The 26796-nt window shown below is 53.8% G+C and overlaps 2 protein-coding genes across 6 annotated transcripts in view; both read left to right on the top strand.

Annotated features, from left to right (window-relative positions):
• SAP30BP (SAP30 binding protein) overlaps positions 1-1306 on the top strand; it is a 29401-nt gene extending 28095 nt beyond the window's left edge. Inside the window, 1 exon segment of the mRNA XM_071452888.1 lies at positions 173-1306. Within this exon segment, the coding sequence (XP_071308989.1) occupies positions 173-354 (182 nt within the window). The 3' untranslated portion in view covers positions 355-1306.
• A 5478-nt stretch (positions 1307-6784) lies between these two features.
• Positions 6785-26796, top strand: part of ITGB4 (integrin subunit beta 4) — a 31533-nt gene continuing 11521 nt past the window's right edge. For 3 of the 5 annotated variants that reach the window (XM_071452768.1, XM_071452766.1, XM_071452763.1), the window contains exons 1-28: positions 10796-11854; positions 12138-12220; positions 12712-12813; positions 13223-13427; positions 13916-14012; positions 14410-14581; positions 15797-16060; positions 16444-16533; positions 16689-16811; positions 16929-17096; positions 17363-17439; positions 17555-17766; positions 18419-18522; positions 18639-18737; positions 19485-19611; positions 19752-19871; positions 20366-20472; positions 20795-20828; positions 21673-21861; positions 21948-22051; positions 22455-22513; positions 22976-22999; positions 23159-23307; positions 23388-23567; positions 24042-24190; positions 24655-24859; positions 25328-25488; positions 25845-26025. In XM_071452768.1, coding sequence (XP_071308869.1) covers positions 11740-11854; positions 12138-12220; positions 12712-12813; positions 13223-13427; positions 13916-14012; positions 14410-14581; positions 15797-16060; positions 16444-16533; positions 16689-16811; positions 16929-17096; positions 17363-17439; positions 17555-17766; positions 18419-18522; positions 18639-18737; positions 19485-19611; positions 19752-19871; positions 20366-20472; positions 20795-20828; positions 21673-21861; positions 21948-22051; positions 22455-22513; positions 22976-22999; positions 23159-23307; positions 23388-23567; positions 24042-24190; positions 24655-24859; positions 25328-25488; positions 25845-26025 — 3700 coding nt within the window. In that variant the 5' untranslated portion in view covers positions 10796-11739. Of the gene's footprint in view, positions 7712-10795; positions 11855-12137; positions 12221-12711; positions 12814-13222; positions 13428-13915; positions 14013-14409; positions 14582-15796; positions 16061-16443; positions 16534-16688; positions 16812-16928; positions 17097-17362; positions 17440-17554; positions 17767-18418; positions 18523-18638; positions 18738-19484; positions 19612-19751; positions 19872-20365; positions 20473-20794; positions 20829-21672; positions 21862-21947; positions 22052-22454; positions 22514-22975; positions 23000-23158; positions 23308-23387; positions 23568-24041; positions 24191-24654; positions 24860-25327; positions 25489-25844; positions 26026-26796 lie in introns of those variants that run through there. The other 2 variants (XM_071452764.1, XM_071452765.1) reach the window with 2 other exon arrangements.

The raw sequence follows: 26796 nt of genomic DNA, 5'->3' as shown, positions 1-26796 counted from the left end.
GTTGCCTTTCCTCCTCACTACTTACTGCCAGTGTATCCTGAAATTAGTGTAAGGGGAAGCTGTTAGTCAAGCAGTGGGATATTAAGGATTGACAAGACAGGGTGTTAAGAAGGGATTGGTGACCTTTAATGTAATGCTAATCCTTGTGTGCTTGGTTTAATCAAATCCACAGATGCCCAGAAGAGGAAGAGCAAGTGGGACTCTGCCATCCCCGTAACAACGATAGCTCAGCCCACCATCCTCACCACCACTGCCACCCTGCCAGGGGTTGTCACAGTGACAACCAGTGCCAGTGGCTCCAAAACCACAGTGATCTCAGCTGTGGGCACCATTGTAAAAAAGGCCAAGCAGTGACTGCTGTGCTGGGCCTGGAGTCTTGGACTTGTTTGTCACTGAAGCCATTGTCCTTGGAAGGGAGGGGTGGATTTCTCCTTTGGTAAAAGATGACAAGATTCTTTGAAGCAGCTCACAGTTCCCCTTTGGAAGGCTGGGGGCAGGAGCAGGATGCCAGCTGTGTGCCCACAGGAATGGACCTCTGCCCACCATGCCTCTGCCTTTGCTTGCTGGGGGAAGACCCAGGCTGCCTGTGTTGTACTGGAGGAAGGTGGCATCTGGAGTCAGCTTGTCAAAGTTTGCTTATTAATTACTGCATTGAGGTCTTACCTACCTGCAAGTTTGTTTTAGGGGGAAAAAAGAAAATAAATTAAAAGGGCAAGCAGTGAAAGACTGTCAGTGTTACCCCTGTGTGTTCAGGGTGGTGCTCCAGGGCTGCCTGCAGCCTGTGTAGGTGCCTCCCTCCAGAACCAGCTCAGCTCTGAGGGAGTTGAAGCAGAGACAACCACTCAGTGTCCATGTCCAGATGTGTAGCAGAGACTTGAAGCAAACCACATCAGTGAGTGTAGGCTCACTCTTTGTTCTAGCACTGACACCTGTACCCTGTGCTCTCTGTGTAGATCTTAGTGACCACGTGTGAAACTGTGGAACTCTTGAGGAAACTGTGCTGGAACATTCTGTTACCATCTCACAGGGATGGAGATTTCTATGCAGAACCTTCAAGCTGTAGAGATTTGATTTGTGAGCTCACTTGCAAAGACCTGTGCAGAAACACTTCCATTGCCATGGAATGAGCTTGGACAGAAGCAGAGGAGAGTGTCTGACCCTGTTTGTGACATTGTCCATCTTTGTTTTAGCTCGTGATGGTCTGTGAATGCACACATGGCAGTTACTGCTTGCTCCACTGTTGTGAAAAAGTATTTTCAGTTGAAAATTTTGTTGAATAAAAATTGAAAACTCTTTTTAAAAAGTTCCTGGTGTCATTGATGTGTCTGCATTTCTTCAGAGTCAAATTTCTACCCAGAGCCTCTTTGTCCTAGTGTCTAAAGCTGTGATAGGAGAGATGGTTGCCAGATCAGCAAAAGTGTAAATTTCTGAGAATTCAGTGGTTTGGGGTTGCCTTTTCTTTTTTTTTTTTCCCTTTCAGTTTTCTCTGTATCTTTCTGTGCCAGTCCTGATCAAAACTTTACATTTATGGAGACTTAAGGTAGAAATAACAGGTTGATATCCTGGCTTTAGATAATTTTAAAACATGTTAAACACTTTGTCCTGGTGGTCATTTAAGCTTAAAAAAAAAAAAAAGGCATCTGTGAATCCAGGACCCCTGGAGCAGCAGTTTCCAGGCTCCTGCAGTAAGAGCTTCTGCAAGAGACCTGCAAGACTGGGCTGTACCCTGGCAGTTCTGTCCTGAGCTCCCAGGAGTCAGTGTTTGCTGCCTGCAGTGGAGAATGCAGCTTGAAACAGGCTTGATTTAGGTTTGGGTTTCTTCCCCCAGAAAGGTGGAGTAAGGATGCCAACCCCTGTATAACAAACCTGCAGCCAATAACTCAGTGCTTTTGTTTGTCTTGCATGCTGGATCAGAGGTAATAAATGGATCCTTAGGTTGGAAACTGCAGGAAATGCCTTTTTTCCAGCTCTGAAAATGGCACTGGACAGGCTGATGGCTTGCACTGGGCTGTGGTCAGTCAGTGCCCCGGAGGAGCTGGAGGGAACCTTGGGCACACAGGGGTGATGTCCTCAGGGAAAAGGATCCTTCTGGCCTGAGCCCCCAGACAGGAGTTTGGACTGGTTTGCTTTGGAGCTCTGGCTGGGAGCCCTGCTGAGGGCTGGGGGGCTCTGCTGAGTGTGTCAGTGCCCAAACAGCCCTCGAGGACTGCAGCTGTGCCCAGTGTGCCCTGAGGCAAACTCAGAGCTGACACTGAGATAAAGTTCCTTGTGTTGCAGCAGCAGTGACTGCTCAGGCTGCGCTTGTGGCTCTGAGAGCTGTAGATACTCGTTCTTAGCTCTCCTTCCAAAGGGATGCTAACCATACCCAGGAGAGTAGAAACAGTCCTATTTTCATCTTTCCTTAGTCCAAAAATTAGTCTCTGCTCCTTGAACACCACAGGGCTTCTCTCTGCCTATCTCCTTCCTGAGCAGGGGTGTCTCATACCTCAAGGAGCTTTGTCTCATCTGAAACTCCACGTTCAGGTCTGTGTCTCTGCCCCAGCAGAGGCAGGAGAGCTGCAGTAATGAACTCATCCTTGGCAGAGTTGGTTCTGCTCTCCCTTCTGAAGTCTTTTCTTCCACCTCCATGCCCTGAGGTGTTGATTTTCTCTCCCATTTGCTTGTTGTGCTTCAGAGACCTGCCCTGCTTTGATGCTGGTGTGGGAAGGGATTTGGTGTGTTCAGGACTAATTTTCTGTCTCACTGGGTGCTGCTGGGCTGAGGAAGCAGGTGGGGAGGGCAGCTCTTGCCAGCCCCACCTCAAACCATGGAATGGGAGCACCTGAAGCTATGTTTTACTTGGATTGCTGCTACACTGTCTGGTTTAGGGGAGTTGTGCACTGAGATGAACAAAAAATGAAAGAAAGAGCCCTCCTTGCCAAGGCTTTGGGCCATGCCAAGGCTTTGCTGATGACAGCTCCAGCAGTGAGGGAGGTGATGGCTGCAGCCAACACCTGCACAAGCTCCTTTCCAGCTCTTCTCCATTGCAGGGGAGAAATCAGCTCCTGTGAAGCCCCTCAAACAGGTGGGCTTTGTAATGTGCCCTGAGTGTCATCAAAGGGTATGAGCTGCTCATTCCTGGGGGATGATGTGAGCCAGGGAAAGCCCAGAGTTGGTACCTGCAGGGAATCACAGGATGGGTGAGGCTGGAAGGGCTGCAGTGGCCCAAGCTCCCTGCTCAGGCAGTTTTTCCTGGAACACTTGGCACAGGGTTGTGTCCAGACAGTTCTGGAATATCTCCAGAGGGACAGTGAGAAACACAGATCTTCTCAGCAGGGCTCCCCAAGACTCTCTAATGTTAAATGTTCAGGTAAATAAATTGCTGTGGAGGCTCAAGACCCCCTGAAAGGGCAACAAAGTTCCACCAAAGTCTCCTCTTCCCTTTGGGGGGAACGTTTACCTCAGCACATTCCTGCATGGCTTTTACAGGGCAGTTTTCCACCTCTGAGCCTTCCCTGCACTGCTGTTCCTCTGACTGTTTATATTCCACTTCCTTCCTTTTGTTCCAAGCGAGAACCAGGGACACCAATGACTTCCAATAGCTGCTCTATGTTTATTTGGAGCTTGGGCCAGGCTCGTGCTCTGTGCTGCTGGAAAACAGCAGAGCTCTGGGATTTCACAGGGCTCAGAAAGGCACAGGGCTCAGAAAGGCACAGTTTTGCCTTTCTGCATAAAGACGTGGGAGTGTGCTCAGCCCCTGGCAGCTGGGTGAGGTGCTGATGGATCCCTGGAAGGCCCTGATGTCCCCAATGGGTGACAGGAGTGTCCCAGGCTGAGGTTGTATCCTGGATCCTTTACTGATGTTTTCCTCTGGTGTTGTTTCTGTGTCCCACTTCCCTCTTGCTGCCAGTCTGTCCCGGAGGCAAATGTTAATCAAGGATGTTCATCAGAGAGATTTTCCTTTAGGAACATGTTCATGACAAGGAACATCTACTGGAAAACAGGGGGCATGTGTAGTTAATGCTGCCTTGGGGGAAAGGCTGAGGGAGAAAATACGGCAGGATTTCATCTGGCACTTTTAATTGAACAGGGAATTATATTAAGCATCATTTAGTACAATAAATTATGTGCACGTTAATGTACATTAATAATACATTATTACACATTCCTTTTATTTAAGCCACATAGCAGGATATTGTCACTACAGTATACAGTGCAGTGATGGGATTAAGTGTTTATTTTTCTTTTAGTAATGTGTGTTGTTACAGAATTTAAAAAGGAGATGAATGTGCTCCAGCCAGCAGGATTTTGGCTGCAACTGCACAATAAAGACCTAGAAAAAGCCCCAAAGCTGTCTCCAGGCATGCTGTGATGGCAGGACAGAAAGAAGAAAGGCTCTGTTGCAAGCTGGCGTGGCATAAAAAAAAAAAGACAATAATTAACCCTGAAATCACTTGTAATTATCAGGAATTGGCACTCGGACTGGTAGTCAGCAGAGAGAGCAATAATTTCATGTGAGCTATAAAACTACATGTTTTTCCTCCTAGGGCAAAAATTTCTAGGCCACGTTGCCACCACAGAAATTCACTGATTTATGAATGTGAGATTCACCACAGATGTGGCTGGGAGCTGTGGTGGAGCCATCTGCACTGAAATCTGCTCACCCTGCCTCTGAAATCTCTGTCCTCTGTTCTTAAAAACAGCAAATTTGTGTGACAAAAGCCTGATCCAGCAGGCAGGGAGAGCAAGGTATGGAACCAAGGCAAGAACTTGATTTCACCCAGTGTTCTTCCCTGGTGGAAGTAATTTGGGGAAGTTGCCTGAAAGACGACTCATTAAACAATTAAACAACCTTTTTTTCTTTTTTAAAGACAAGAAGAAGTTAAAACCTTTTATATTCTCATGAGTATTTACAGAAAATTCCTGATTCCTCTCTGATTTTTTGCCCTAAAAATTTGGTGGTGGAGTTGCCTTTATATTGGAAAAGTGTCTTTATCAGCCCTGCAAATGTAAAAGCAGCCCAATTACAGCTCTGGGGAAACTCATGTTCCATGGGCTTGGGATCTCTTAGGTGCTGGGGGGAGGTGTTTCAAAGAAAGGTGCAAAATTGGTATCTTGAGCTCTTCTGGCAGCACCCAGAGGGAGCAACTGGGCTTCTCCTCACAGCTGGGAAGGCTGAAGGGAGCTGGTGCCTCCTTGCTGCTCCAGGCTGCAGGGATGAAGGGGAGGCAGAGGGTGTCAGGAAACCCTGGGGCTGTCAGGGTCTGCAGGTGACACCAGAGATCCTTTACAGGGGCAACATAAACATTCTCCATCTCAGGTGGAGAAAGGAGGACACCCAGAAAGGCAGGACACCAAGTATTGTGGTGCAAGCTGGGTTCCCATGAGCTTTTCTGGCTGGCTTCAGGATTCCTGTTAAGGATCCATCACTAAATTAACTGAGATTTTTACTACAATGCTTCTTGCAGCCTAAATTGGCTTTTTCAACTGCAGTGGCTGCATTGCTTACCTCAAAGAGAGAAATTGCAGCAGTGGGAGGTGGGGTGGGGCTGGTGGGAGCTGCTGGTGGACAGGGCCAGGTGAGGTGACCAGGCAGGTCTGTGAGCACCAGCACAAGCTCCCCTCCCATCTTGGGAACTGAAGCCCAGTTTCAATTCATCTGCAATGTCCAACATCTGCTGCAGCTGTGGCTCCTGAGGCAGAGCAGGACCCTCTGCCTTCATCCCCTCCATGAGAACAATCTGCTCTTCACCAGCAGCTCAAGCATCAGCACTCACAGCCTGGTTCTGCTCTGCCTTTATTTTGTCTCATGTCACAGCTCTCACGTTGCAGTCACTGTCTTCATGTGTTTAAAAAAAAAAACCAACAGCAAACCTCCTTCATTTTCAGAACCTTTTTTTAACTCTAGGAAATCACGTCTCCAAAAGGACTGGGGTTGCCAAGTTATGAGTTGGGAAACTTGGAAATGCCAGATTTAAACTGCCCGGGCCATCTTCCCCTGCACTCCTGCCTGTTTCCCATTTGCTGTAGTTTTTAATGGCACAAGCACATCCTCCTTTATCCTGGGGCTAAGGCAGTTTGCATATATTAACTTGAGCTTCCTAATTTCTTGTAGTGAAAGGAATCCTGCTCCTCACCTTTCTATCAGTTCTGGAGAGCAGCAGCCTCTGTAATGCCACATTGAGAGCGAGGAGGGCAAAACTGCCCTGCTCAAAGTCAGGCAGGAAATGTGCCATTTTTCCATCTGGCTGTTGCTATTGTTTGTGCTGAAGCTCAGGGGATGCGGTTTTCCTTGTGAGGATCTATCAGGGAGCCAAAATCCAGCCTGCGACATTGCATCTACTCCAGAATGCGTGTGCTCTGTTCTGTGGAAAGTGTGAGTGGTTCTGAGCTGTGACCAACCCCAGGCTCTAAAGCAAATGGGTGTTGTGGACAGAGAAACAGCCTCACCTGAACTCTAAACCCTCCTCTGCTGTTCTTTGGACTGGGGAAGGGATTTTGGATCCAGCTCAGCAGAAGGACTGGAATCAGCTGTGGGACTGCTGCTCGTGGCAGCCTTGGACCATGGTGGGATGCAGGTATGGATGGGAATCATTCATGGTGCTACAATCTTGAGGCAGATTCACTGCAGGTGAGGAGTGCTCTGCTGTGCCCACGCCCTGGATAGAGCAGGGTGCTGATCCATCCTCTGCACCCAAAGCACCGAGGCTGAGCTCGGCATCTGCCGATTGTCGGGGCAGGAATTTCCCTGACATTTCAGCAAGGAATTACCTGAGCTCTGAGGGTGACGCCTCCCAGTCGTGCCAGGGGGAAACTGGGAGGAGAAACCCCTGCCACGGGGGGTCGGGGAGCTCCCTCAGCTCTGCCCTGAGCAGGCGGATGAAGCCGAGCAGCCCCTCCGGGCTCCCTGCCCTCGGCAGCACCTTCCCACCGCCCTTTCCCAGCCCTGTTCCTGTGGGAGGGTCCGGAGGCTGTGCCCGCCCGGCCAGGTGTGCAGGGAGCAGGGAATGCCAGCCCTGCGTCACGGGCACCCCCTCCTCCCTCCCGCCTGGGATAAAACTTCTCCTCACCTGGGATCCGAGCTCATTTATCGCAACTCCCACCCTCTCTCCCTGGCAGCCCCTCGGGAGGGCGAGGCGGCAGCGCGGGCACTGAGAACAAAGTGGATTTTTGGCTGAGGGGCCGCAGGGAGTTATGAGGGATCGCGGGCGGGCTGCGCTCCCCGCCGCACCGAGCCCTGACGTTTAACCGGAAAGAGAAAAGGGACACAAAATAGAGAGGAGGGAGAAAGAGAATTAAAAAAAAATAGGAAAGAAAAGCCCAAAGCTGGAAATAAATCAAGTCGCAGCAGCGGAGTAGCACGTTCCCCCTCTGCCTTCGGGAGAGTTTCTTGGCTTGGTGTGCGGTGCCTGTTATTCGGGCTGCGGCAGAGGATTTGGACTCTGAGTCAGACCCGGCGCTAATGAGGTTTGTGGAATCAATTCATCTGTGCTCTGCAGCGTCCAGCTCGCTCGAACTTGGCTGCGTTGATGAACCGGGCAGTGAATTAATGCTCGGGCAGGTGGGCAGGACACGGAGCGCGGGGCTCAGCCCCTGCCCGCCTGTTCCCTCTGTTTTCCCCTGGTTTTTGGCTGTCGGGCACCGTCCGGTGCCTCTGGGCTGGCAGGGAAAGGCAGCGCTGGTGACCGGGCAGGGCTGTGGGGGCCGCACGGGTCCGGGTTTGTGTCCGCAGGTATTTGGGTGGGGGTCCGGGAGCGGTGCGGGGTGGGATGGCTGAGCAGAGCCCTTTGGGGACGCTGTTGGAGTCTCAGGGGTTGCCCTGTCCCTCAGTTCCAGGGGGAAAGGCTGTGGAGCTGGCACCCAGGGAAAGCTTTCACGGGTGGAAGGGTGCAAGGCCAGCCGGGCTGTGGGTGCCTCCCACCCCCGGAGCCCACCGGGGTTGTTTTCCAGACCTGGTGGCTGCCCCTGCAAGGGGGGAGCAAGGGAAGGAGGATCCCAGAGGAAATGGCCAGGAGAGAGTGGGGGGTTCAGGGTGGGCTTTGCTGAACTGCAGGTGTTGGAGTGTTTGCAAATCCGTGGATCTGACATGGACAGGGAACAGGACAGGAGGGTTGGTGTGAGGGGGCTGACAGGCATGGGTTAGCTGGGGGAAAGGGGGATGAGGAGCACCCACGGAGGGGGAGGAGGGAAAAGTGTCTTGTGGGGCCAAAGGAGCAGAGAAAGTGGCAGGAAGAGCACATGGAGGGAACGGGGGGTTCAGGGGCTGTGCTGGCATTTGGGAAGACCCTAGGCAGGGTGCTGCTGTTCCTACCTCTGCTCCTTGGGGTTCCCCTCTGCCCGAGCCCAGGGGTGAGCAGGAGGAGATGGAACCAGAGCCACCAGCCCTTCACAGCACGGGGGGTGCTGGCACAAAGCAGCTCCCAGCAGCTCCGTGTGGGTGGCTGGGCTGGGTCCTGCTGTGTTTTGTCCCTGGCTGGAGGGTGCTGGGGGCCATGTCTGGGGTCTGGGACTCAACCTGGGAGCTGAAAACAACAAATGGAGACACTCACATGGGGTGTCCCAGCTGCAGGAGCACGCCTGGGGAAGGAGAGGGAAAGGATGGGAAAGGCACACAAAACAGGACCATTAGGATTTTGTGTGTAGGAGACAATGTGATTTTTGGGTTGAGTTTTTGGTAGTTTTTGGAAGTCTGGCTTAATAATTTCCAAGTTTTGGAGCATGGTCCCAGCAGCTCTGTGCCACCATGTGTGAGGAGGACAGAACATGAGCTGTGTCCCTGATCCCCTGGGCTGTGGCTGCACTGCCCATCCTCAGCACACATGGACATGTGGATGGTCCTTGATGCCATGGACCAGGGTCAGTCCCCTGCACAGCCCCACACAGCCATGAAAAGAGCAATTCCCACCCAAGAGAGGAAAGGCTGTGCTTGCGAACTCCTTGCTTAGCATCTCCCTCACTTTCCCACTCCCGTGTCCCAACCTGATGGGTGTCCCCCATGTGGCAGCTGGGACCAGGCTCCTGCTGTTGCTCTGTGGCTCATCACAACCTGCTCCTTGCTCTTCCATCTGCCATTCCAACCCTGTCCTCTGTCCCATTGCACCAGTGGTTTGTTTGGAGCATTGACTGGATTTTTGGGGATGAGGTACCTAGCCCCAGCTTCTCTAGACTCAGGGGTTCTTGGCAGATTCCTGGAGCAGGTTTGTTGGCTGTGCTGAGGGGCAGGGCAAAGGCTGGGGGAGCAAGAGGAGACCAGGAGGAAATGCTGGAGCAAATCTGGGAAATGGTAGGAAGTTTATGTGCAGCCAGGAGCTGCTCTTTCTCCTTGTTTTTGAACAACTGAACAGATTTATTTTTTGTTGTTGTTGTTGTCATGAAAACCCAACCAAATCCTGCAGCTTTCCTGAAGTGGAAGTGGCATTTTCCCTTCCAGAGGACACTTCTGAAAGCAAGGGGTGGCCACTCCCATATTTTTGCAGGAATATTGCAGCTGCATTCCTCAGCGGCCATGCTCCGTGCCACCAGCACCCAGCAGGCTGGCATCTGCCCAGTAAAATCCTTGAAGGTTGGTGGCTCACAGGGCAACAGAACGTTGATATTGAGCAGGATTTTATGGCCTTTTATCTCAGCACTTGAAAAGACGTGATGGCAATTTATGAGCCTGAGGCCCAGGGTGTGTCCATCCGTTCCTTGGTGACTTTTTCCTAACTGGTGATTAAGGGAAGAGGCATTAGGTCCTTGTGAGCTGAGCAGTCTGGTTCCATACTCAATCTTTTCCTTGTGGCCCCTGCCATGGTGGGAGATGGGATTTGCTGAGTGCTCAGGTGATGTTTTCAACTGTGTTTTCCTTCCATGGGCTCTGAGGATTCCTTCCCTACCCTTTCATCCCACCTCTACCTGGCACCTCCCCACATCTCCATAGCACTCTCCTGGGCTGGGGCAGAGCAAGGCAAAAAGGGATTTTCCTGGCTTCAAAATCTGCCTGTGTCAGTAGCAAGGGACACAATATTTGCCAGTGAGTGCTGGTGTGAGGACTGTCCCTGAAGGAGGCCACAGGCATGTCCTGGGTGAGCAATGCTGGCCTCAGAGCCAGCGCCGCAATGGGACTTGGGGGGACAGGGACCCCCCAAACCTGCAAAGGGCCCAACTGGGGACATGGCCTGGCTGTCAGTGGGGCAGGGAGGGAAGCAGAGGAGTTCCCTTGCTCAGCTGGTACCTTTACCCATAAGAAAAGCAGCTCATTGGCAAAACAGCACATTGGCCACAGGTCCTGAGGAACAGGTCCTGGGGTTCCCATCCCAAAGCTTCCCGGGGTTTCCCTGCAGAGACACTGCCCTGAGGCCCCCGTGTTTCACTTTTAGCCACTGGGCATTGATGGCTGTGGTAAATCCCTCTGGGCACAGCTGACAGGATGAACCAGTGCCCTGCCAGTTGCTGCTGTGCACCCAGTGGCTCTCACATGGAGCCAAGTGCAGCCACCAGGAGCGAGGTCCTGTGCTGTCGATGCTGCCTTGGTTGAGCCCTGTGTCACAACAATTGCTGCATTCAATGTGTTCCCCTGGCTGCAGAGGCCAGGTGTGATCTGGTGCTGCTGAGACCAGGCTGGGTTTTTCCAGGGGTTTCCCTGCAGCCCAGGGAGGCTGTGAGTGGCTGAGTCTCCCCGTGACTGCTCTGTGTGTTGGATGTCCCTCAGGGAACTTGGGCATCGTTACTGCACGCAACAACTTTTCCTGTTTCCTTTCCTTGTTTTAAGTGGTTTCCACATTCTTTTCATTTTAGAGTCAGGGCTGACACAGCAAGAAGCTATAAGACAATTCATTCACATTTCATATTTCACAATTGCATTTGCCAGGAAGGAGATGCTTTAACGATATCTTTACACTGATGATTTTTCTTTGACTGCTCTCACTTGCCCTGCTGGCTGTGAGGACGAGCCTCTGGCACAGCAGCTGCAGAACTCTAGTTCCAGCTTTGTGCCTTCTGTTTACCACATCCAAATGCTGACTTCTGGATGGCACTGAGTTTTCGCAGTCATGTGTGGTGCAGGGAGAATGGTTCACTCTGTTTAGGACTTGACCTCTGTGTCCATCAAGGGGTTCTGCTGCCCTGGACAGGACAAAGGGGATCTGCCAGGCTCTCAAAACCACAGATTCATTCAGTGACTCCAAAGCTCCAAGCCTGGCATTTCCCAAGACCTCACCCTCTCTTTATTGTTAGCTTGACCATCCTGGAAACTCTTAGTGTGATAGGAAATAGCTGAAGGGAGGGGTCAGTGTTGCTTTTGGGGAGAGATGTGGACAGTCACTTTGTTTTCCTTTTTTTTTTTTTTTGGTGGTTTTTTTTTTGTTGTTGTTTTTTTGGGGGGTTTTTTGTTTTGTTTTGTTTTCTTTCTTTTTGTTTTGTTTCTCTAACCTGCCAGGAAAAGCAATGTCTTGGCCTGGTCAGTGCTCACATGTGTGGATGGTGCTGGGCTCTGTCTGGGACCTCCTGTGCTCCAGCTGCCTGCAGCAACCTTGATGTCAAGCTGGACACCCCAACTCCAGGCACAGGGGTGGCATTGCTGGGAATTTTGAGCCTTTTGCAGATGCCTGAGCAGAGCACAAACCATCCTTGGTTTTGCTTTTGTGCCCTGCCCTGCAGAGCTCAGCAATTGTTTCCAGCCCAGGATGTGAGGGCTGTCCCACCCTGGCAAGGCTGGTAAGGGGCTCTGTGGGTGCTGCCCTGGCCATATCCAGATCCATTTCCACTTCTTGGCTCTCTGCAATGCAGCAATCCCTTTATTTCAGGAGGAAGAGGATGAATGTGCTGCCACGGGCGTGTGCCAGGCTGCTCCTCCTGTCCCTGCTCTGCACGACCAGTGTCTGCCAATGGAGCAAAAGTGAGTGGAGCCATGGCAGCCCTGTCTGCCACCTCCCCTTGGGGACTGTGTGTACCTGCCCTGCTTCCAGAAACACCAGTCTTCATGTGGAGAGCACCTGCTGTGGGCTTTTCCTGCTGTTTTCCATCTCCCCAGTTTTGGGAACCCTCCCATGCTACCCCACTGCTGTTCTGCAGCCAGTTTCCACTAACCAGGCAAAACCTTCATTTTTCCATGGGATCAGCCTTTCTCCCACAGCTCCCTTTGTTCTCCCCATCCCTGATGCCCTGATCTTTCCTGGCAGACAACCGCTGTGTGCTGTCCCGGGCAAAGAGCTGCACCGAGTGCATCCGGGTGGACAAGGACTGCTCCTTCTGCACTGATGAGGTGAGACCTTGCAGGGCAGCCTGGGGCTCTTCTTCCCACCCTGCTGAGGGAGGGATCCCACAGCCCTCAGTGGGACAGGGACACAAGAGCAGGGGCAGCTGCTGGATCCAGCTTCTCTTCTGGATGGGAAAGGCTGCAATGTGGATTTCCTTTTGGTGTGGAACATGGGGAGGGAGGGAGGGGGGTCCCAGGCAGAATTGCAGTAATACAGGAGTTTATCAGAAAATGGCAGTGCACCAGAAACAGTGTGTGCAAGGGATGGAGGGAGAGATTTATCTCACACAACCCAGTGACTCACTGGTGGTCACATTTCAGCTGGTGGTTCTGTGTGAGAACATCTCTCACAGAACCCATCTCTCTGCCCCTCTCCTGCTCTCGAAGGCTCATAATGCTCTAGGCACAAGACCCTGCTTCCTGCCCTGTGTGTTTCCCCCTTTCCCAGTGGATCTGGTGGTTTCTGTGTCTCTGATGCTGCTCTTGCTCCCTGGCAGAGCTTCGAGGAGCCGCGCTGTGACCTGCGGGAGAACCTGCTGCGCTCCGGCTGCGGGGAGGGCAGCATCGTGTACACCCAGGGAGAGATGAGGACACTGAAGGTGCGTGCTGGGGACACACAGCCCGTGCTCAGCCTCTCCCGAGGGCTCCTTCAGCCTTCTCTAGGCTCCTCAGCAGGCAGAACACAAAGCCTAGATCGCTATTTATGTAGGATCTACTCAAAAGCAATGCCTTGGCCAGCTGGTGGACCTGTGGGTCACTGGCACTGGTCCAAGCTGGGCTGCCTTTGCAGACACAGCAGATGTAAGCAAAGTGCTCACATCCCTCTGGAGAAGGTGCCTGGCTGGACACGAGTAGCTGTGGGGGAGGCTGTTGGACAGTACATGAGGGAGGGGGATGTGCTCATCCCTGCCTTTGTACTTCCCACACATCTCCCTGCTCCTTGCCTCCTCCTCATTGCACTCATGCTGGAGATGGAGTCCATCCCCTCCATGTCACTCTCCTTCACAGAATTCCAGCATCAACATGTCCCTGCAGAGGACCCAGGTGTCCCCCCAGGCCATGTACATGCGGCTGCGGGCTGGCGAGGAGATGAGCTTCTACATGGATGTCTTCCAGCCCAAGGAGAGCCCTGTGGATCTCTACATCCTCATGGACTTCTCCTACTCCATGTCTGATGATCTGGACAACCTCAAAAGCATGGGGCATAACCTAGGTGAGGGCAGAGCTGGGAGAAGAGGGGAGCCTGCTCTGTGCTGATGAAGGCAGCCAGCTCGTTCCTGCCTGTGGCTGCGAGTCCTCTGCCAGCACCAGAGAGGGGGATGCAGCTGGCAATGGCCCGAGAGGGGTCTGTTTTAATTAGAGCTTCTCATTATCTCTCTGCAGTCCTGTGTGGGGATGTCTCTCTGGTCCTGCAGGGATCCTCACATGCTCTCCCCTTCCAGCCCAGCTGGTGCCCTTCAGAGCTGGTCTGTGCAGGGCCTCTGGCATCCTGAACCTGCTGGAAGCTATAGCAGGAGCTCCAGTTTTGGGGCTCCAAAGGGGGTGTTGGTTTCTGCCCTATAAAAGATGACAGTTTGGGAATCTTATCAAAGAACCCACCAGCAGAGAAGATGCCCACAAAATGACTTCTTTCCCTGGAGCAGGGAGCTCACAGGCATCTCTTTATTTATGTGTGTCCCCCTTCCTTTCCCCTCCTCCCAGCGGACTTCCTGCAAGCCCTGACTTCCAATTACACCATTGGATTTGGCAAGTTTGTGGACAAAGTCTCATCCCCTCAGACAGACATGAGACCTGAAAAGTGAGTGAGCCCCATGGGTCCCTGAGGTGGGAATAGAGGGAGTGGAAAGTGCCTTCTGTTTCTCTGTGGCTTTCAGTGAGCAGTGCAAGAGCCTCCATCCATCTCCCTACCTTCACTGCTGGTGTCCTTCCTGGTCTCCCCATCCCTCAGGGCTTGCTGTAGCACTGTGACAATGCCAGCAGTGTCATCCTCTGCTTTCACACCTTCCCTGCTCTGCCACAACCAACTCATCTTCTCCTCTATCTCTGCCCTCATCCCTTCTCCCTCTCTGTGCTGGTGGCTGAGCTGCTCAGCTCCATGACTTCCCTTGAGGGATTCTCCCCACATTTCCTCTCCTTGCACCCCGGCATCCCTTGGCTCCTGGCCCACACGAGACCCCTGGTTCCATCTGTCCCAGGCTGCGTGAGCCCTGGCACAACGCCGACTCCCCGTTCTCCTTCAAGAACGTCATCCGCCTGACCAGCAACATCAACCACTTCAGCCAGGAGCTGCGCAAGGAGCGCATCTCCGGCAACCTGGACGCCCCCGAGGGCGGCTTCGATGCCATCCTGCAGACAGCTGTGTGCAAGGTGAGGGTGGCCAGGGCTGTGTTTTTAAGGAGTGGTGTCTCTGTCCCTCTGTGAGCCTCTCAGGAACCCTCAGCCCGTGCCCCAAGGGTACTGAGGGCACCTGGGCTGGTCACCTTTGCAGCAGAAGAGACGCCAGAGACATCAGTAGAAGATAAAGGGCCGACTCTTAGCAGGGGTTAATCCAAGGTTTTATTCAGGGGCTCTGGGGAGCTCCTGCACCTTAGGGGGCTCCTGCTGAGAGCCCCGGGAGATGTGCCAAGGTCACATTTAAAGGGAGGTGGAAACCGAAAGTAGATAACATTTTACTAACCAATAAGTGACCCTAAGGGATGGGTACTGGGGGATGGACATTTAGGACAGCGTATGGGGCAAGGCTTGGGGGCCTGACCCCTTGTCTCTGGCTAATCACTCGACATCCTGGACCGAAGCTTCTAGATGGGGGGGATGGGATGCTGAGTGATTGACAGAGAGCCAGGGTGGGGGTTTGGGGATGATCTCATCCAGGGAGAGGGATTACACAGGTAAAGGAAGGGGGGTACAGTCTGGGATAAACCATTTGGGAAAAATACGGGGATACAAAACAAAATTACTTCAAAGTATTACAAAGTATAAAAACACACTACAACAGAGTGGCTCTTCCTGATGCCCACTGATGAGCAGAAGAGTCGTGCACCGGGCACCTGACAGGGCAGCCAGGGAGCCCTGGCTCAGCTACAGTTGGTTCTTGCCCTCCCAGGCACATGCTCCCAGTGCCAAGCTGTTTTGCATTCCCAATTTTCCCTAAGCCTTAGAATATGTGTCCTGTTGTTTGTCTCCTTGCTGGGAGCCCTGAGTGTGCTCTTTGCTCTGTCCCCCTCCACGCCTGCGGTGATGAAACTCTGCTCCCTGGAAAAGAGCCCACTTGGGTTTGGCTGCTTGGCTGAGGGATGAGCACGGCTCCAGACACGTCCAGGGAGGTGTGGGCTTGCCCCCTGTACACACATGTGCCTGGCACCGAGCTGCTGGGTGGGAGACACCCTGTGCTTTGGGGTGTGGGTCGGTGCTGGAATTCCTGGGGACACGTGGCTGGTTGTGATGGCTGCCAGGTGCAGGTGGTGCCTTGTCCCTTGGGTATTCCAGCTCCTGTCAGTGCTGGCTTGCCAAGGGCTGCAAGTGCTGTGCAGGGGTTTGGGAAGCACAGAGATAAAGGTTCCTTCTCCCCTTCCCTGGCTGCAGGATAAGATTGGCTGGAGAAAGGACAGCACTCACCTGCTCGTGTTCTCCACCGAGTCTGCCTTTCACTATGAAGCTGATGGTACCAACGTCCTGGCAGGGATCCTGGCGAGGAACGACGAGCAGTGCCACCTGGACAGCCACGGCACCTACGTGTACGACACCAAGCAGGACTATCCTTCAGTGCCCACCCTCGTGCGCCTCCTGGGCCAGCACAACATCATCCCCATCTTCGCTGTCACCAACCACTCCTACAGCTACTATGAGGTGAGGAGAACATGGCAGTGATGACACGAGGGATTGCCTTTCCTCCAGGGCCTCTGTCTCAGCTCAGCTCTGAGGAGAAAGTGTTCTCCCATCGCTTGTCCCCAAGTGCTCAACCAACACCTTGGTATTTGGGAGGGTGGCACACTGTGTTGGGGGGCTGCTCTAGGATGTGGGGGGTCTCAAGGTATATTACTGGATATAGGAATCTGGGCTTCCAGAGGTCTCCTTGTGTTGGTTTCTGCTTCTTGTAAAGCAATGGAGGCACAGAGCTGGAGATTAATTTACATTGGAAGGGACATTTGGAGGTCTCAAAGCAGAGCCCACTCCTGTGATAGAGGAGGGTTCTCAAGGCCTTGGCTCAGGGAGCTCCTGTCTCTCTGCAGAAGCTGCACAAGTATTTCCCCATCTCTGAGATCGGGGTGCTCCAGGAAGACTCTTCCAACATTGTGGAGTTGCTCCGCACAGCCTTTGAGGTAATGGTGCTCCCTGGCTCACAGGGAGGGCAGGGGCTGGGCACCTCCTGGGCAGGAGAGCAGGCAGAGGGCAGATGTGGCCCCTCTGGAGCAGGCCATGGGGTGGTCACAGGTACTGCTGAAAATCAACGTTGTGTTTATGCTCTGGTGCCCAGCGCATCCGCTCCAAGATGGACATCCGGGCTGACTTCACCCCCAGAGCCCTGAAGACAGAGTTCACCTCCCCAGAATTTGAAAAGACAGAATCGGGCTCCTTCCACATCACCCGTGGAAAAGTGGTAAGTCCTCGGATGGCAGCAGAGGGAAGGAACCTGTGAGGGGATGAGCTCTCCGTGTCCAGCTGGGATGTGGTCCAGCAGAGCTGGCTCATCCCTGCAGTGTGTCCCTTCCTTCAGAGCAAGTTCCACATGCACGTGAAGGCTCTGGAGTACGTTGGAGGGCAGCACGTGTGCAGCCTCCCCGAGAGGGACCGGCACGGAGTCATCCACGTGAAACCCACGTCCCTGAGCGACAGCCTCACGGTGTCAACTGCTGTGGTCTGCGACGTGTGTCCCTGTGAACAGGTGGGGTCATGCACAGAGGGGTCCTCCTCCTGCCAGCCCGGGGTGGGAATGTGTTGGCTGATGCATGCGGGTCCTGCTCGACCCCTCAGTGATGCTCAGCCTGGCCAAGATCTCCATCACTGCCTGTTCCCAGCTCGGTGTGATGTCCCATGGTAGAGCTTGCTCTTCAGGGCAAAACTTTGCCTTTACCTGCCTTTCTGATTCCTGAAATGGTCTTGGGGGCAGCTGGGCCCATTCATCAAGGCCGTTTCTCTCTTCACTTCCAGCAACAAGAGTTGGACTCACCCAAGTGTAGCTTCCACGGGAACTTTGTGTGCGGACAGTGCATCTGCCACCCGGGCTGGTAAGGACCGTGTCCAGAGCCACCCCCCTGCCGGGGACACACTGTGGGCACCCTGCCCAGGATCTGCTGTGCTGCGCTCTGCTCCTGCCTCTCTCAGCACCATCTCTGTCCCCAGGCGAGGGGACACGTGTGACTGCTCCCCAGCGTCCTCCCCCAGCAACGAGGGCTGCGTCCGGCCCGGGGACACGGAGCCGTGCTCGGGGAGGGGCGAGTGCCTGTGCGGCAAGTGCCAGTGCTACTCCGAGGGACAGAGCCTGCGCTTCGACGGCGCCTTCTGCGAGTTCGATGTCCTGCAGTGCCCGCGCACCTCCGGCTTCCTCTGCAACGGTGAGAGCCCCCCAGAGCCCCCCCAGAGGGTTGGGGATGGATGGATGGATGGATGGATGGATGGAGGTGCTGGGCCTGGGGGCACAGACAGGGTGTCCTGGACCGGTGGCACTGGCACGGGGAGTTGAGTGACCAGTGTGGTGTTGTGAGGGTCCCCAGGATGAGGTGAGAGATGAGGAATCTGACTCCATGTTCTCAGAAGGCTGATTTATTATTTTACTATATTATATTAAAGAATGCTATGCTAAAACTATACTAAAGAAAGAGAGAGGACACATCAGAAAACTTAACAAGAATGAATAATAAATACTCGTGACTCCTCAGAGCCTTGACACAGCTGGACCATGATTGGCCATTAAATTAAAACAATTCACGTACTGGGTAAACAATCTCCAAATCACATTCCAAAGCAGCAAAACAGGGAGAAGCTGAAGCTTCTCAGCTTCCCAGGAGAAGTAATCCTGGTGAAGGGATTTTTCAGAAAATATCACAGTGATGGTCTGCAGGGACTGTGCGCTTGCAGAAGCACAGGGAGGATGCTGTGCAGCCCCTTTGCAGCCCCTGTGCACCCCAGAGAAAGCGGGGCAGCCCCGGACAGGGCTGGGGGAATGGCCCAGCCCTGGAGCCCCGGCAATCGCTGCTCTCCCCGCAGATCGTGGCCGCTGCTCCAGGGGCGCCTGCGTGTGCGAGAGCGGCTGGGAGGGCCCGGGCTGTGAATGCCCCACCAGCAATGACACCTGCATCGACAGCCGGGGGGTAGGTCCTGCCCCGCCTCCCCAGGCAGGGCTGCCCCTGTGCTGGCATCTCTGGGGCACTGAGGGGCCTTGCTGACTCCCAGTGCCACTCTCAGGCTGTCACCTCTTCCCTCTCAGGGCATCTGCAATAACCACGGCAGGTGTGAGTGTGGCAGATGCATCTGTGACATGGCTTCGCTGTACACCAGCTCCACCTGTGAAATCAGCTACTCCCTGGTGAGTCCCTCTGCGTTCATCATTTATTCCCACACAGAGCTTCCAGGGAAGAAAGGCAAAGCAGAGATGAAGGCACATCTCAGTTAGGAGCAAAATCTTGAGCAAGAGTTTGTCTCACCTATCCTGTGGCCAGAAAAGTCTGGCATGGGAGCTGCTTTGCAGCCACAGGCTTTCTTTGCCCTGCTGTTCACCAGCAGCAGCTGTTGAGAGTCTGTCTGTGTTTATCTGCACCCTGGTTTGAGGCTCAGCTTGTGGCTTGTTCTGATTTGCCTCAAGACTGGGAAAAACCTCATGTCATTGAATCACAGACTGGTTTGGATTGGAAGGGACCTTCAAGTTTATCTCATTGCCTCTCCTGCCATGGGCGGGGACACCTTCCACTGGATCGAGTTGCTCAGGGCCCCACCCAACCTGGCCTTGAACACATTCAATTTCCCCACTGACAAACATGGGCTAATCCCACAGTAGGATGGAGAAAGCTGGCTTGATCACTATTTGGAAAGGCCACTGAAACCCTTGGAGAAGATCTAATTGCTGCTCAAATGCAGGCTGTTGGTGTAAGAGATTTTGGAGCCAACTGGACTTATAAATCCTTCATGAGCTGCTTGCTGTCAGTGACGTCTCTTTTTGACCTGGACCTTGCCCTGACTCTGGGATAAGGAGCTGCCTCTCCAGCTCTGCCCTTCAGAGGCTCTGTCCTCCCCCACTCCTGGGGGTGTCCCTGACCACCCCACCCCCTCTGCCCAGGGCTTCCAGGCTGTGTGTGAGAGCATCCGGGACTGTGTCCGCTGCCAGACCTGGGGGACAGGCAACCTGAAAGGGAACTGCAGCTCCTGCCACCTCCAGATCCAGATGGTGGAGGAGCTGAAGAAAGGTACTGTGAGAAGCAGAGCTGGGCACAGCCATGTGTGGTGTGTCCTGCATGCCCTGCTCCGTGTGGCTGTGCACTCAGGGCTGCTCCCCAAGGCTTTCCTGGCCCTGGTGACCTCACACCCATGTCCCCTGTCCCCACAGAGGAGGCTGGTGAGTACTGCTCCTTCCAGGATGAGGATGATGACTGCACCTACCACTACACGCTGGAGGGAGACCCCAGTGTCCTCCCCAACACCACTGTCCGTGTGCAGAAGAATAAAGGTGAGCAGGGCATGTCCAGCATGGGGATGTCCAGCAGGGGATGTCCAGCCTGGGATCTGGATCGGACTGACCACCTCCACAGTGCCTCCAACCCCTGCTTTGTCCCTTTGCTGTGCCCCTGGGCAGGGTCAGCTGCAGGCAGCACCTCCCTGCCCACCTTGCTGAGTGCCACGGGTGGGTGACACTGTCTGTCCCATGCAAGGGGTGGAACGTGGCAACCTCAGAGAGACCTTTACAGATCAGAGCCTTTCCCCTGCTGCCATGGGCAGGGATTGCTGCAAGGTGCTGCAGCCTTTTGGTCTGGCTGGGTGTGACAGGGGTGTGATAGCCCTCCCTGAACAGCATTTCTTGTTGTGAGGCATTGCCAAGGTTAACTGGGCTGCTGCATCCCTCAGGGAGCTGGGCTCCAGCCTTTCCCCTCCCTGCTCCCTCCCTCCCTGCACACCCCACACGGGGCTGATGCCTGGAGGTGACATTGCTGCTGTCACTTGCAGAGTGTCCACCTGCGAGCTTCCTCTGGCTCATCCCACTGCTCATCTTCCTCATCCTGCTCCTGGGGCTGCTGCTCCTGCTCTGCTGGAAGTTCTGTGCCTGCTGCAAGGTAAGTGTCTCAGCTGGCTTCCCCAGCCCAGGGGGAGAACCAGATATGGCCAAAAACATGACAAATTTCCAGAATTCACCCAGCCTCCAGCATGGCCAGGTTCACAGCAGATGGCCCTATGGTATCCAACCCTCTGCTGTTGCTAGCATGAGCTGCTGGTGAAATTTTAGCCAGATTTCCCCCATCTAGCTAAAATCAGCTTGAGAGCCCCCTCCACCCACTGCTCACACATCCCTGCTGATGTGGATCCTCCCTGAGGGAGGCTTGGGGGGTTTTGTCCTTGGCCACAAAGTGATTGTGTCTCTGGCCATTTGTTTTCTAGGCTTGCCTGGCCCTGCTTCCCTGCTGTGCACGAGGTACCAGCCCTGGGTCCTGGGGAAGGGCTCGGGGGTGCGCTCCCTCCCTGGGTTTGGGGTGTGCTGGGGTGAGCATCCCTCCCCTCTGAGCTGGAGAGGTGGATCAGGGAGAAGGCTCCTAGCAGAGAGCCTGAGCCAAGGAGTCCTGGAGCTTCTTCCCTGCCCCACACCCTGTTGTGAGAAATGGATTTGTAAAGAATTTTCAAAATATATCTGCATGCAAATACTGAGATAAGGTGTGTTGAGTTAGGAAGGCTATGGAATAGAGATGACATTGCTGAGGGAGAGATTGAACTAGAAATAAGTTTCAAAATGTCTTTATAAAAAGACAAAATATTTTAGAAATTAGAACTGTGAAAGATTGGAGTAAGATTATGTGGAGTAAAAATATAAGTGATTGGTGTTAGAAGTAATAGCAACATTGTATAGTTAAAGTTAATGGGCTGAAAAACATTTATAAAGTATTATAACTAAGAAATAACTAAGAAATTAGCTTCTGGTAGAATGGCATTGAGTTTTACATCTCTTATGTCTCACCCTTCATCGAGACTGATAATGGAATAAAATCTCTTCAAACACCTCTCAGTTACCCCATCTCTATAAAAGCTAAAATACCCAACACCTGGGCTGCCCTGCTGGGAGTCCCACTGCTGGCTCTCCCTGACATGTAATGCTCAGCTGGTGAGATGTGTTCTCCCCACCCCTGAGCACCCCTTTCTCCTCCATCCCTCTCCCCTGCTGACATCCCAACCCCTCGGCCTGGTGGAACCCTCAGCATCCCCCAGCACAGAACCTGTGGTGTGTCCCGGTGTGCCCCGGCTCTAACCCGCCCCTGGCTCCGCAGGTCGCACGGTTGGCTTCAAGGAGGACCACTACATGCTGCGGCACAGCCTCATGTCCTCCGAGCACCTGGACACGCCTCTGGTGCGCAGCGGCTCCCTCCAGGGCCGGGACACGGTGCGCTGGAGGATCCACAACAATGTCCACAGGCAGGGCAGCGCCTCCCCCGCTGCCACCAGCCCCAAGGAGCTCGGTGAGTGTCCCCAGCCTCCAGCTTCTCCCTGGGGTGTGTCTCTGACCGAGAAGGACGGAGTTGGATTTGGGAATTTCTCTTTCCAGTTCCCTACGGGCTGTCCCTGAGGCTGGCCCGGCTTTTCACGCAGAACCTGATGAAACCGGACACGCGGGAGTTCGAGCAGCTGCGCAAGGAAGTGGAGGAGAACGTAGGAGCCTGGGCACAAGGGGGGCTCGGGGTGGCCTTGGGGACAGCCACACAGGGGGCTGGGCAGTGCCCCTTCCCTGGGAACCCACAGCTATGCAAAGGAAGGAGCAGTTCTTCTTCTTTTGTGAGAAAGCACAATTTTTAAGGTCACGATTGTAAGAATTGGCAAAGCATCTCGTGGAGATTCTGGGTTTGCTTTGGGACATGTGATCTGAAGGTCCTGTTTGGCTTCAGTTGCAGCCTCTTGCCATGTCCTGGGATGAAAGCTGGTGTGGGAGGGTGAGGGAGGAGGGCCTGGGGTGGTCGGAGGGCTCCTGTGTGTGGAGGCAGCAGCATCTGCTCACTGAGCACATCCTGTTCAGTGAGGGATACACTGTGAATCTTGTCCCTCTTGCTCCTTGCAGCTGAATGAGGTCTTCAAGCACATTCCTGGCTGCCACAAGGTCCAGCAGACCAAGTTCAGGTGAGTCAGAGGGGGAGAGACTCCTGCAGGACAGGGTTCCCCCAGGAGATCTCAGCTGAGTTTGGCTCTGGAGCAGCGGGAACAAGTCCTGGTCGCAGGGTGCTCAATGGGAGAATTTCCACTGGCTCCCAAAGTTTCAGCCTGGTGCAGCTTAGGAGTGCCTGGTGCAGGCTGGGAGGAATTTGGGGATGCCAGTGCTGAGCAGGGAGTGGTATCTCCTCCCCACAGCCTGATCCAGATGTGGTCTCCCCTGTGGGCATGTTCCTTGGTGCATTGGGAAACCCAGGGCAGGAGAGAGCAGCTGGGCAGGAGGGAACATGTGCTGGGGCTCTGTGGGATGGGTTGGCACCCGCAGGGCAGTGCTGCAGCTCAGACCTGCACAGGGCTGTGATTCACACAGCACTTTGTCTCTCCAAAGGTGTTAGTCACTCTGATTTGGTTTTGGTTTTTTTATTCCCCCAGGTTACAGCCTAATTCTGGGAAAAGGTAAGAGGAATTTGCAGCTCTCTGGTGCAGCTTCTCCCTCTTTGCACAGGCACATGTGGGGTGACTGAGTGCCCCACACACTCACTGGCCCCCCAGCTGCTGTGTGAGATGAATTTCCCTGGTCTCAGCTCTCACCTGCCCTTCCCTCCCCGCTCCCAGGCAGGATCACACCATTGTGGACACAGTGCTCACTGCCCCTTACTCAGCCAAGCCAGACATCATCAAAGCTGTGGAAAAACACGTTTCCCACGAGGCCTTCAATGACCTGAAGGTTGCACCGGGTTATTACACTGTGACCTCAGACCAAGGTAGGGAGCAGAGCCTGGCACTGGCTCCTGGCTGGGTGCAGGGGTTGTTTCCCACCTCTCACCCTTGTCTTTTCCCCCAGATGCTCAGGGAATGGTGGAGTTCCAAGAGGCCGTGGAGCTGGTGGACGTCCGTGTCCCACTCTTCATCAGGGACGATGATGATGATGAGAAGCAGCTGCAGGTGGAGGCCATCGAGGTCCCCAACGGCATCGCAAAGATTGGGCGCAGGGTTGTTAACATCACCATCATCAAGGAGCAAGGTGAGGGGCTGTGAGTGTGTGAGGTGTCTGTGTCCAAGTGTCCCCTGTGAGGACTTCCTTGGTGACTCCTTCCTGAAGCCACCTGGGTCTAAACTGGAGCCTGCTTTAATGCTTCCAAAGGAGGGTGATCTTCCCTGCTGACAGAAATATTTGACTATCACCAGTTTAGATGCCAATTCCATGACAGATTAAGGGCTGACCACATTCCTCTGCTGCTCCAATTCACTGAGTGCTGGCATGAAACAGGACCTCTTTGATGTTATTGTGCCCAGCACTCCCTCTCCTTCCCACCTGGCTGTTAAGAGCAGGGAGCACAAATGGGAAGTGGGGAAGTCTCCAGCCCATGCAATGATATTTCATGCACAGTTCACGCCCGTGGGTGACTGGAACTCTGTTCAAGGAGGAGGACACCTGTTTGGGATGTGATTCTTTGTGTATTTTCTCTACACATTCCTTCTCTCCTGCCCTCTCCAGCCAGCAGCCTCATCACGTTCCTGCAGCCAGCCTATTCCCACAGCCGCTTTGACAAGCTGGCCAAGATCCCTGTCCTCAGGGAGATCATCGACAACGGGAAATCCCAGGTCACCTACAGGACCCGGGATCTCACCGCCAAGAACGGCAGGGTAAGCGTGGAGCTCCTGGCCTTGGCAGGCAGGAGGGAGGGGGAATGGAGGGCTGGGAAAAGGCCAGCCCTGGGGGTGCAGAAAAGGAGTTATCAGCACATGGCTGGGACAGAGGGGACCCAAGGCTTGAGGTCAGCACAAGGGTAAACTTTCTTCTCCATCCTTTGCTCCCCCGGGGAGGGAGGACCTGAGAGGATGTCTGTGCCTGAGGCAGAGGGTACCAGCTGCCCCTGGAGCTGTGGGCACTGGGAGGCAAATGAGGATTGACTGGGGGATGAGGGGAAGCTCTTTGGGGATCTCCTCATGGATACTGCAGGCTGTAATCCTAGAACAGTTTGCATTGGAAGGGACCTTAGACCATCTCATTCCAACCCCTGCCATGGGCAGGGGCACCTTCCACAAGACCAGGTTGCTCAGAGCCCCACCCAGCCTCACCCTGAGCACACCTCTTCCTTCTCCTCCAGGACTACCTCTTCACGGAGGGTGAGCTGGTCTTCCAGCCTGGGGAGACCCGAAAGGAGGTGCAGGTGCCCTTGCTGGAGCTGACAGAGATAGACACCCTCCTCAACAACTGCCAGCTCAAGCAATTTGCTATCGACCTCCTGCACCCCAAGTACGGCGCCAAGATTGGTCGCTACCCCCAGACCACGGTGACCATTGCTGACCCAGGTAGGGGCTGCAGCCGGGCAGTGGCAGTGGCTGCTCTGGGACCTCCTCCCCAGACCAGCCCACCCCGATGCGGTGCACAGAGTTCCATCCTCGCCCAAAAAGCCGCAGCAGGGCCCCTCCAGCTCCAGCTGGTAGATTTGGGTCCCCCTCTAGAGGCACGAGTGGGAATAGTCAGTGGGTGGGGAGAAGATGGATCATCTCCCTCGGTAAAGGAAATAGAATGGATTCTTAATTCCTTTTCCTTGGAATATTGAATGAAAAGCCATAAAGATAATGGAGATGTAGGATTTTCCATGAATGGTGCATGGTGGTTCCTGTGGCTGGACAAGCAAAACTGTCATCAAGGGGGTCAATAACATAAATAATGTATTTATCACAGCATGGCAGGGCAGTGCTGAGAGAGGCGCGCTTCCTTCTTTTTCATCCAAGGGGGAGGACTGGCACTGATGTAAACTTCCTTGTCTGCAGAGCTGGTGGATGGTGTCCCCTCGATGACTGGCTTGGCCCAGGTCCCCCAGTCCCCCAAAGGCCGCCTGAGTGCACCACTTAATCCTGATGCCCGTGCCCTCAGCTCCAGGGAAATCAGCTTCAACTGGTTTCCTCCACCAGGAAAACCCTTGGGGTACAAGGTAAGGGGTGAGTGGATCCCAGGGAAGAGTGTGGGTCCCCTCCTGCAGGTGTTTCACACAGACATTTGTACCAAAGGGGTCCAAGTGCACACCCAAAAGAGGGAGCAAGTTCACCCCTCCTGGTCCCCTCCATCCTTGAGGGACCATTGCTGGTGGATGAGGGATATGCAAGAAAGATTCCTGGTGGGTTCATCTCCAGTTCCATCACTTATCATGAAGTGCCCAGACTGTCCTGGCCTCCCATTTCAGAGGAATGGCACACCACGATTCCCAGAGCTGATTTAGTAAGAGACAAGGAATTTCTCACCCATCATGTGAGGTTTTGAAGGAATCATGGCTTGCACTTGCTTTGCCAGGTGAAATACTGGATGCAGGGAGACCCTGAGTCAGAAGCCCATCTCATTGATGTCAAAACCCCATCAGCAGAGCTGACCAACCTTTACCCCTTCTCCGACTATGAGATGCAAGTCTGTGCCTACAACGCCGTGGGAGAAGGGACTTACTCAGACATCATCCGCTGCCGCACGCTGGAGGAGGGTGAGTGACCCCACACCTTCCTGCCCTGCATGTGGGAGCAGGTTTGTCCCTCTGCACCTGTTGGGATCTCTAGCTTATCAGAGTGACTCCAAGAAAAGTTTGAAAGTCTCTTTTCCCAGCCCGGTGCTTGAAGAAAGAGTCAGAGCTCTTCATTTCTCAGTCTCAATATAAGGTTGCTTATTGTACCTTATCTATAAAAAATTTTCTCCTGCCCTGCCGAGGTCCATCCAGCAGGACAGTTCCAGGCACTCTGCCTTGCCCCCAGGGCAGTGTTATGTCTTTATACTAAAAATTTCATATACAGTGTTTACAATTACTTTCCAATACCTATCACCTATGTTAGACAGGGAGTTTCTACTCTAGACTAATCTGTAAGTGCCAACATCACAGCAGAAGATGGAGGCCAAGAAGAAGGAGAAAGGCTAGATATGCCCAGTTCCCTTCATCTTGCCTCCTGAACCCCCATACCAAAAACTCCAAAATCTACTTTTCTGCCCCGTGATAACTTCACTATTATTCTACCTAAACTGTTGTGGCTTGCTGATCTTCATCTAAGGTTGGTAATTTGCTCCACGGGTCACAATCAAAACCACAGGCATTTTGGGCTCTGTGCCAGAGTCTCTGAGATCCCTGGCAGGGGTCCTGGCCGTCCTGGACAGCCAGAGGGATGTCCTGGGTCCTGACATGCACCCAGCACCGGGGGCAGAGCTCCAGCCCTGAGCTTCTGGTGTTCTCAGGGCCAAGCACTGAGTGTCTCCCACTGCAGCCCAG

The sequence above is a fragment of the Agelaius tricolor genome, unplaced genomic scaffold (assembly GCF_023055355.1).
Source record: "Agelaius tricolor isolate 1412-34295 unplaced genomic scaffold, bAgeTri1.0.p SCAF_35, whole genome shotgun sequence".
NCBI classification, from domain to species: domain Eukaryota; kingdom Metazoa; phylum Chordata; class Aves; order Passeriformes; family Icteridae; genus Agelaius; species Agelaius tricolor.
This window is presented reverse-complemented; position numbering and strand designations above follow the sequence as displayed.